Source organism: Thermobia domestica, chromosome 1, assembly GCF_964235325.1.
Source record: "Thermobia domestica chromosome 1, izTheDome1.hap1.1, whole genome shotgun sequence".
Taxonomy (NCBI): Eukaryota; Metazoa; Arthropoda; class Insecta; order Zygentoma; family Lepismatidae; genus Thermobia; species Thermobia domestica.
Genome location: NC_137454.1, coordinates 83,606,184 through 83,616,944, shown reverse-complemented (window position 1 = coordinate 83,616,944; position 10,761 = coordinate 83,606,184). Strand labels below are relative to the sequence as shown.

The 10,761-nt window shown below is 32.8% G+C and overlaps 1 protein-coding gene across 1 annotated transcript in view; it reads left to right on the top strand.

Moving 5' to 3' along the window:
- Positions 1–967: 967 nt before the first annotated feature.
- wg (Wnt family member 1 wingless) overlaps positions 968–10,761 on the top strand; it is a 105,136-nt gene continuing 95,342 nt past the window's right edge. Inside the window, exon 1 of the mRNA XM_081760261.1 lies at positions 968–2,138. Within this exon, the coding sequence (XP_081616387.1) occupies positions 2,035–2,138 (104 nt within the window). The 5' untranslated portion in view covers positions 968–2,034. The remainder of the gene's footprint in view (positions 2,139–10,761) is intronic.

Sequence of the window (10,761 nt, the reverse complement as noted above, 5' to 3'; positions counted from 1 at the left end):
AACTACCTAATTTTTTAAAAGTAAGTCAATAAAAATTCATAGCATATCACTGAAGAAATTCTTTAACTCAACTAACTACCCCAATTGAAAACTCTGAGGCATTTATAAATCGAAGGATTTTTGATACGACAATTTTGTAGTAGCATATGAAGTTCTTAGTAGATGTTTCGTTATTTGAAAGAGGTAAGGAACAAGTTGTTAACTTAAAAACATTAGCAAGAACAGTTGCATAACTGTTACAAATTAACTTATAATAATTGTTCAATACTGACGAAAAAGCTTACCATCTTTTGCAACTGTGTTGATACATGAGACATCACCATCTTAGAAACTCAGCAGAAAATGCAAATTTATCTTTAAAAGGATTTTAAAAAAAGAAAAAGAAGAGCGTATTGCAGACAGATAAATCAGCGTCTCTGGTTTGATACCATTGTCTTCTAAGCGGACAAAGATGTTTCTTTGAGATCACGTGACTAAACAACAGGACATAAAGAAGCCAAACACGTGTTATGTGATAATGATATGTATTCATCAGCATTTCCGACATAACAATCATATGTCTATCTATCTATGAAGCCGTCATTAGCATTATGTGCTTTTTTATTTCTGTATGTGTGTGCTAAGAGGGGAATGAGGTAGCTTCTTGATGTGACCATTACGAAGATTTCGAATGAGAAAGCCACTGGAGAGATGCGCCCTGTTCGTCTCTTCCATCCATGTGTGTGAGATTTTTTTCTTCCTTCCTTTGGTGCGTGTTTCACTTTAGGCCTACCTGGTGATTGAGAGCCTTTTCTCTCGCGACGTTTGCTCTGATTGGTGATTTCGAGAATTAGCTCCTCCTACTGAAGCCAGCCACGGCAATCTTCGGCTCTCTAGCACAACGTTCTCGTGGTACTCCAAGAGGGGGTTGAGAGGTAACGGGGATTTTTTAAAAGAAAGGAAAAAAAAAGCATAAGACATTTAGGAAGGGGAAATATGAGAGAGGTGGTCTTCTTCCCCCCGCCGCGGGGATGGTTTCCTTTGTGGGATTCTTGTACGAGAGTTTCTGGTTGTTGAGCATTCTTTGGACATGATAGGACCGGTGAATATGACTTTGTGCCGACGGCCAAAGCAACATTGCTAGTGGTAGCAAGTGATGAAAACGCGCCGAAAAACAATTGACGAACGGTCACTGTGTCGGCATTTGTATCGAGAACTCACCTGTTGGTGTGGGTGTGTTTGACATTTTATCTTCGCATAAGTGTTGGTGTGTGTGTGTGTCTGTGATTTCGACGACGCGCTCGGAAGAAACACTGCTACCGGCCGCCCCTCTTATTTCACGTAGCCTGAGGCCTTGAGGGACACGGGGTCAGTCAGGTGTCCAGCCGAGAGGGGGGGAAACGGAAAGCAAAGAAAAAAAAGGACCTCCCATGTTACCTGTAGGAGCCTTTCGCTCGACACCTAATTTCGGAAGTTAGTATAGACAAGTGGTGTGCTATCAGACAGTGAAACAGCATACGCGGTAAACTACTATATACAGGGTGACTTCGGATCATCTCGGCTTCTGTCGGCCTTTATCGCTTTTGTGTGATCCTAATGCCCCCTCCCCTTTGACCACCCCCAAAGCTAGCTATCAATCCTCACCACAAAAAAATTTCATTCATCGGACATATGCCTTTACCTATACCCCTACTTTTCCGCCCTCGAACGGTCTTTTTTTTTTCCTCAATCACTCACTAATCGCGTTCGGTTTTGTGGACATCAACGCCAGGTCGTAGAGCCTTGTTCTGGTACCTACTAGACATTGGCCACTTGTATTTGCCTTTTAGAAGGTAACAACAATATCGGTATTTAATTAACATCAACCAAATACACGAACAAAATAGTGATTATTTCTTTGGTGTACATATTTATATGTTCCTATTATTATTATTTACCTTATTAAGACTGGCCCCCACTGGGCGAGAAGCAAAAATCTCCATGTGATTCCAGTGTGAATGTGTGTGTTTTTTGTGATTGGCTTTATGTGTTTAAGTTGTTGATGATCGCTGGAAAATGTTGTCCAGAGCACTTGTGGTTTTTACAATTTTAACTCTGGTCACAATGGCAGAAGTAGCGAAAAAGCACAAAAATGGAAGAGGAAGGGGCAGTAAGTGGTGGTAAGTACTACCTATTTATCATAATTACTATGATAGGACTTGTTTTAAAAGAAACAAATAGTTGTTATATGATTTTTTATTTAGGGCCCTACTATAGTTGGCAATATCGTTGTTATAATTTCTTTGAGGCATAAAGTAGATGACATTTTGGTACATTTTACCAAATCATTTTTTTTAATCATTTTGAATTGATATCCCAGCGGTTTGGTTTTAGCCTCATAGCCTAAGGATTAAAGAAATCGGAATTTCATTCGCAATCAAGACAAGTGAAACCAAATACCCATATAACAGTAAAATGTGTTAAGCAGGCTATCTTGTGTAACTTTTGTCACGTGTATAATTTAACTGTGGAATTATGTTAAAGGAATACCAATGGACCAGGAGCGCACTCAGAAATTTTTGTCGGGAGGGTTCTAATACTACAAGATATAACGTCTAGAAATATATAGTATTGAGCTATTGTTATTTTATACCTGAAAAATAAAATCATAATTAATTTTTAACTATTGTCATCTATATTCTCAGAAAAAATGATAGATAGTTTCTGTACACTATAGATATAATAGTGTAAGATTAATCTTTAGTGTACATCAATAATTTCTCTTCTAAACAAGTAAAGCATTAAGAAAGTGTACAGACCAGGAGCGTCATTTCAGATTTTGCCCGGGGGGGGGGGGGCAAGACCCCTTGATATAAGTAAAATTTCGTGTTTTTCACTCTTTTACTACTATTTTATTGATAAAATCCATATAAATCTCAAACTCAGGGGGACAATTGCTCCCCTGTCTCTCCTAAATGACGCCCCTGGTACAGACATATGCCTAGACCTGTAGATCCACCGCGTGGGTGCGCCCCTGCGACGGAAAATTATTATTCCCTCAGTTGGCCAGTTCTCTGTCATGACAATTCGACAATTCTCACATACTTCTTACTCTATAGCAAATAAAGTGAAGGAAAGACTGTTCTCTACAAAGTTTTATTTTGCGGCTTATATTTAAAAAAAATAGAGAAGTAATTTAAGAAAAAGAAAATGTTTGAAGCAGCTTATTTAAACGAAAAACTAGATTATTAGCTTTCAAAACATATGAAATCCAAATGATCGGACAAACTGGTTACTTGCTAATACAATCGACCTTAATTCGGCAAAAATTAAGAAAATTATAAAGCAAATAAGCTAGAAACAAAAAAATTCTCAACTGTTAGGTCAATCTAATCAAGTGTCAATTGGTCAGTTGAAGGTACATTGTAACAAATCAGAGTTAACTTAGATTTACATCAAGTGGAAAAATCGCCTGTAAGAACCTTTGTTGGTCCAACTTCTGATCCTTTATACTATTATTAATCTATTGAAAATAATAATAATAATAATAATAATAATAATAATAATAATAATAATAATAATAATAATAATAATAATAATAATAATAATAATAATAATAATAATAATAATAATGTAAAGCGTGTTATGATGGAGTCAGTTACATATATAATAAAGTAAAATCAGAATTTATCTTATAGCTAAGGATTAAATGCCACAGTGGACCATAGCGATGCGCACGAGACAAGATTTGAGGCTGTCTCGTGTCGAAAATGTGGTATTACAAGATGTCTCGACTCGAAAAATCTCGACTCGAATTTTGTCAAGAAAATTCTGTCTCGTATCGTGCGCATCCCTAGTAGACTATCATACTCGCGATCGACATAATACTTTCCTGCTACAATGTTCTTATATAGTTAACTTAATTATATGTAGAAGTCCCATATGTATTCTATGATGTACTAGTTATCATGAAAATAGTGATGGCTTACACTTGCTCCTCCTAACTCTTCAAGTAGAAACAAATTGTAAACGTTTATATCTATGGAAGATAGCAGTTACATTTCAGTATATTATTTATTTATATATTTGTTTATGTACAAGTAATATGTGCATAAAAGATGTGTATCAAGCGAAATTAATATTATTGGCTATGAATACCGGTAACATACTTTTTTTAAAAAGCAACACAAAAAGAGTTCGTTTTTTGCTTGTGAGATTTTCTCGAAAACTTCGCATTAGAATTTACCCTCAAGTATGTTACATGTATTTTAATCAGTTTCGATGTGATCTATTGACTGATATATATTATGTTATTTATTTGGATAACGTTTTAGTTAAACAAAAATTATTGTAATTATGAGTTAATGATAATTTTTAAGCTATAAGTTATTTCATTAACCATACTATGTATTCAAGGCTTCCTGGTAGTCATACTGAAGAGCTTAATGGACTTAAATATTTCAGGATCAGTTTCATCTCAATAATGAGTATGGTTCTGGTTGAGCATCAATTCTTAGGTTTACAAAGGATTATTTTTCGATTACGCATAACACATTACACCCACGCACTCTAGTTGGTTCAGTTCAATAACATCTACTGATTGGCAACTTATCTCATCATCCTCGGATATTTTTTCTCGCTAATAACATTGTATAATTCTTTAAGTAATAGTCTGTTCACACAAGTGTTAGTATTCCAAAGCCATCGTATGAATCCTTAACACTCGTTCATATAACTTTTAAAAGGTGAGTTAACTGAATTTATCCTTAGATAGATATGCTATGAGAATAATGGTCAACTAAGATATAGAATATTTTTTATATATCTGATTAGATTTTAGGTTCAAAAAGACATCCTTTATACTTGATATATGAATTGTCTCTATGGTTATGTTCCGACATACATAGGTACTAAGAATTGGAAAGTGTTTATTTACGTCACTTCTAGGGTTGCGCACGAGACAAGATTTCAGGCTGTCTCGTCTCGAAAATGTGCTATAAAAGGATGGCTCGACTCGAATTTTGTCAGGAAAATTCTGTCCGGTCTCGTCTCGTGCGCATCCCTAGTTACGTCCTCGCTTGGGGTATATACTATGACCTTCTTCAAGACACTAAATAGTACTGAGTATTTGGGTTCGATTTCTGGTGGAAGAACATTCAAATTGTAACCGATTACAGCGGTTCGGCTTCAAATTGAAACCCATTAAAGTAGTTCAATTAAACTGTAGGTTCATGTCTCATATAGCGTCGATGCACAAAGGGACGAGAAACTCCAATGCAATAATCGAATCAACGAAATAATCCTTCCAATAACTCGTTATCTCTAAATCCATAATTATTCTATTTTATTTATTGAAATTAAGCTCCGACCTATATTGCTTGATGTTTTTATTCCTGTAAATACATTTTCTCACTCAGAATTTATTTTCAATAATTATGAAATATTCAGAAACAAGAATTTTAGGAATGATTTTTTTAAAAAAATGGATCAAAATATTACGATCTTGGTCAATAATTAGTTTTTGAAGCAGGGGCCACAAAATTTTTGAACGGCCCCTAAATATAATTTCGTATTTTTTTATGGAATAAGCACGTCATACTGAGTTAAGTGATAGTTTCGGTTTGGTTACACTATATGTAGTTCTCCAGATATAAAGTCTACAAGAAAAAGTTTTATTGAAATATATTGGATCTTTTTGTCCAATGTTATATATCTCCTGTCTATTTCCAACACTCAGCAATAAGTGAAAGTTTTATTAAATTTGCATTTCAATCTTCCATTTACAAACAAATATGCATATGCCCTTAAAATTTGAGTTTCAATTATGCCATTCATTTTATAAAAGTTTCTTTTTTTACGAAGTTTCAATAAAATAAATGGGTAAAAGAATTGTATAAAATTCAATCTAATTTTCAATTAGAATGTATTTTTGATTTCTTTTATTCAGTAAGAACATTACTTTCTTCCCCTTCTAAACAGGACTTTCATTTCAAATTACTTCATTCATATACAAATTAAACGATTTTACGTTTCAATTAGCATAATTTATTCATGAACAACAGGTTTCTAATCTTCATTTGAATTAATATCATTTTTTTTTGGTAAAGTATGACAACCTCATTACAATTTTTCTCGTGCTTGCTTTCATTAAAAAAAAAAAAAAAAAAAAAAACTATATCTGCTACTATTGACTAAAAAGTACGCACAGAACAGGATTTTTTAAAAAATAAACAAAAAAACTTCATTGACACTTTAATCTGCGTAAAATTAAGGATTTATTTACTAAAAACATTTCATAAAGGGCAAGATTATGCATTAAAATAGACGTGACTGTTAGAAACGTTTGTTTGTTTAGTGTTTAACATTCCTTCTTAGTTCCTAGGTTATGTGTTGTTTCATGAGATCCGAATCACATTATCTCCCACCAAGGATCGAATCCAGGTCTTCAATACCAAATACAAGAGCACTAACTCGTTCATTTAGTCACAAGGAAGTTTATTTGGAAACTATTCAAATAGTGATTCAAGTTGATTAGTCTTAGTAGAAAATTATCCTACACTCTAAAGCTAGAATCATTCCTTAGGTACTTTGAACATAAATTTCGCCGTAAAAAAGGATGTAACAATTTTCATGATATAACGGGATGAGTCTATTCTTTTGAGCGTGAGAATGCGATTTCATTACGTCGATTTTGGACACCTAAATACGAACACCGTTTTATGAATCAACTGGTTTCCGAAAAAAAAAATCATTTATTTGAATACGAAATTTGAAAACACATTTAGGGAGCATCAAAGAAAAATTCAACCCATTTCTCTTCGAAAAAATCTTGGTAGTTATCTTCTACTCAGTAATAATGCCAATTTGTTGATTAATACGTTTAAATATTTAAGATAAATTTTATTGTAATTTCTCTGTGTTATCGAAATCAGTTCTTTCCTAGATCTAAAAATTAAATGAGAAAATAAATGGAATAAATGAAATTTAAAAAGTAAATTTTAATATGAGCGTGTCCTATCTTGTTTTGTAGTTTGCTGTTGAAAAACAAGGAAAATAAAAGTATTCAATACATGTAGCCTTATTTGAAAAAGTAAGGAATACCATTAGATTTTCTTAAGCAATTTTACCTCAATTGTATCCGATTTTTGTCTAAATAGGCATATTAATTAGACGTTATTTCATATTTTAATGATTTGATCCACAAGTGATCAATCTTCATTTCCTATTTTAATTAATTTTCTACATCAAAAAATTTCCATTTTCAGTATTAGAAAAAATATATTTCTGTATCCTTCTGGTTATAATATAGGCGATTTTCTTTATCTGTAACTACAAGCAGAATATTTTTCTTTAGGTATACCTTTTCTCTCTTTGAGTTTTTTTTTTTTTTTTAACCATTTAATAGTAAGACTATCCATGGCTTTGGATTGATTATTTTAACAAAAGAAACACTGACCAAAGCTTAAAACCCACTGTTAAAGAATTTAAACTTTGTCATAACAATGACTATATATATGTCTGTATTTTCATTTATTTTTGATAGTGTCTGAAGAAGGATATGTTAGATATCCGAAACCGTTCGTTATATATTATAATTTAAAATACAGTGGGTTTTAAGCTTTGGTCAGTGTTTCTTTCCTTAAAATTAAACCATTTAGTTTTGTAAAATTTTTTAGCCGTGAACTGCAGAACACTGCTTTAGCTTATTAAATTACCGGTTAATTAGCTTGAAATATTTCAGATTTTTTACTGTCTTTATTGAAACCATCGATTAGTTAGACCTAATTATTTCATCATTTCCACTGTATCGAAATTATCAATTGGTTAATCTTAAATTATTTCAGCACTTACACTGTCTACTAAAATTATCGATTTGTTAGTTCTGATTTATTTCAACATTTCTACTCTCTTAGAAGATTAGAAAGCAAATGCTGTACTGTACTGTAATATATTTATGTATATTTTCAGAGAGAGAAGTTTTGTTCAAGAGTAGATACATCTTTATTTATAGCTTTCAAACTCTGATATGCGAAGCAAACTTTGATATGAGAAATTTTGAAAATTATTTTAAGCTCATGACGTCACTGTCGGGTAGGTTACAACTTACAAGCCTCAGAGAATTGTAGACAAATGCCCGTTTTTAATGTAAAGCTTCTTTTAATGACAGTGAAACGAAAACTTTTCTATAAAATGTTATATAAAGCAACATGCATATTCAACATATGTATTACATGGTGACATAATTTCTTGAAAGTAGTAGAATTACTTAATTCTTATATTCTTATACAGGGTGTTAATGAACTCCGTGTTACATTTAGGAGGCGATTCCTTATATTAAATGAAAGAAAAAAAGTTTTAATAAACATGAAAGCTCCTTCCCTCAGAGCTATAAACCGCCGAAAATGCGAAACTTTACGTTTTAAAACATCCTGGCTTGAAAATTATGAGAGCTTTCGCAAATGATTCAAGGAATTAAACAGGAATTAGTATACGCTCTACCTAAATATCATATTTTGCAATCTCCAGTACCGACGTAACGAATTTTACAAACTGAGATGGAATACGAGGATACACTCTTAAAGTACTAATTGAGTTCTTCTTGAGTGGACACCGGCACTCCCCTTTGATAGACAATATATTTACAGATAGATTTATTTACCAGTTTCGATACAAATATAAAATATTTTTGCCATTTCAAGTATTTCTGGTTCAGGTATCTCCCATTTTAGATTTCAAGCTATGCTATGCATGGTGTCGGGAGTCTTATAGAATGGCTTTCTCTGTCCACCCATTTATCGACAGATATCAGGGCAAAAACAGTAAGAGATATCAAGATGTTTGCAATCGATTCAGCGTTCCAAGAGTAAGTTCCATACCTTTGTTGAACTCTCGATTCAAACTGGAAGTGGTTCAAACTAGCCATATCTGGTTTCATCGTTTATCGGCATAGAACGAAAACGGTAAAAGGTAGCGAGAATTGCTTTCTGTTCAAACAATTTAGTGTATCATGGCAACGTACCGTAACGATCCAGAACAATCCACCAAAACAGGAAGTGGTTCAAGTTTAACATTACTTCCGGTTTCAATACTGATTTCCAGACTCAAAATAGTAAGTAATATCGAGATGTGTTTTTTTTTCTGCAATAGATTCAGTATCCCGAGAATAGATTCCATCTTCAATAACCCTCTAGTCAAACCGGAAGTGCTTCATATTAGAAATTTCCGGCCCCAAGACTTATCACCATAGAACGAAAATGGTTATATATATATATATATATATATATATATATATATATATATATATATATATATATATATATATATATATATATATATATATACAGGCAAGCGGTTTTCTTCGTTTGATTCAGTGTATCAAGAGAACATATCGTCACAACCTGCAATATTACCAAGACTGGAAGTAATTGAAACTTGCCACTACTTCTGGTTTCTATACTGATTTTCATGAACCACAAGTGGTAAGAGATACACTTTCCTGCACTTAATTCAGCTTTCCAACAACAGGTTCCACTTTCTACATTAATCTTCTATTCAAACTGGAAGTAGTTAAAATTAAGTATTTCCGGTTTCAACATTTATCACCATAGAAAGAAAATGATAACATACAGCAAAAAAGCGCTTCTCTGCAATCGATACAGGGTTCAAAAGAATATGTTCCATCTCCTTTGTCAATCCTCTAATTCAGTATGTCAACAGAACATACCTCACAATCCGCAACACTCTATCAAAATCGGGAGTGGTTGAAATTTAGTATTACTTCCGGTTTTAAAACTGATTTCCGTAGAGCAAAAACAGTTAGAAATATCAAGATGCAGCTTTTTGCGATCGATTCAGCCTCTCAATAGTAGGCTCTATCTTCTCCCTTAACCATCTATTCAATCCGGAATTGATTCAAATTAACAATTTCCGGTTTTAAACTTTATCGCCATAGAACAAAATCAGTAATAGATAACGATTAGTGGCTTTTTGATATGGATTCAGTGTCCGAGGAACATTCTCTATCTTTGATCTTATTACCCTATTGTAACCAGTACTTGTACATGTACTACTTGAAGTTTGAGTATTGAATTTCCATAGCTTATAAGTCTACTATAGTTTCACACTGTGAAACGATAGTCACTTGTTTTCTATGTATAACAACGATCTTTCTATAAAGCATTGTATTAGTGATGTTCATAATTATATGCGTCAAATGATAACAATTAATATTTTTTTATTTGTGCGTCTGGTACTTCAAATTTTAGGAGGAAATGGAGTATGTTCTATAAACTTTTCAAAAATTAGAGACAAGAAAGTGTTCATTAAATGTTTAATATATATTATTGTTATCTAATAGACGATGAATATGTATACCATTAATAAAGCGGAAGAATAATAGTTCAGTGGTAGAGCGCTCACCACTATTGAGAAAGATACTTGGTTCGATCCCAGACCTGTGAATTTGAGGTGAACAATATTGTGTCCGATGGTTACCCTTTTCCCCCACATTCTCATGCTACTAATTATTTTTATAAACATTCACTTTTCGTTAATCATTTGTCCCCGCTAGTCCATAAGGGCATATTCATGGGACCTAAACCTGAAAGATTTTTTTTAAAAATTCATTTAGTCTCTAATACGTCTCGATGAAAATATTCTTTCACTTAATTCTATCTGTACTAAAAATAACATATGTTAACATTAGATCATCATCTGTTCAAATTCTCTCCGATATATTATTGTTTTTTTTAAAAAAAATAAAGGTTAGACAAAACCATGTTTTTTTTTACGTGTTTTTAAAAT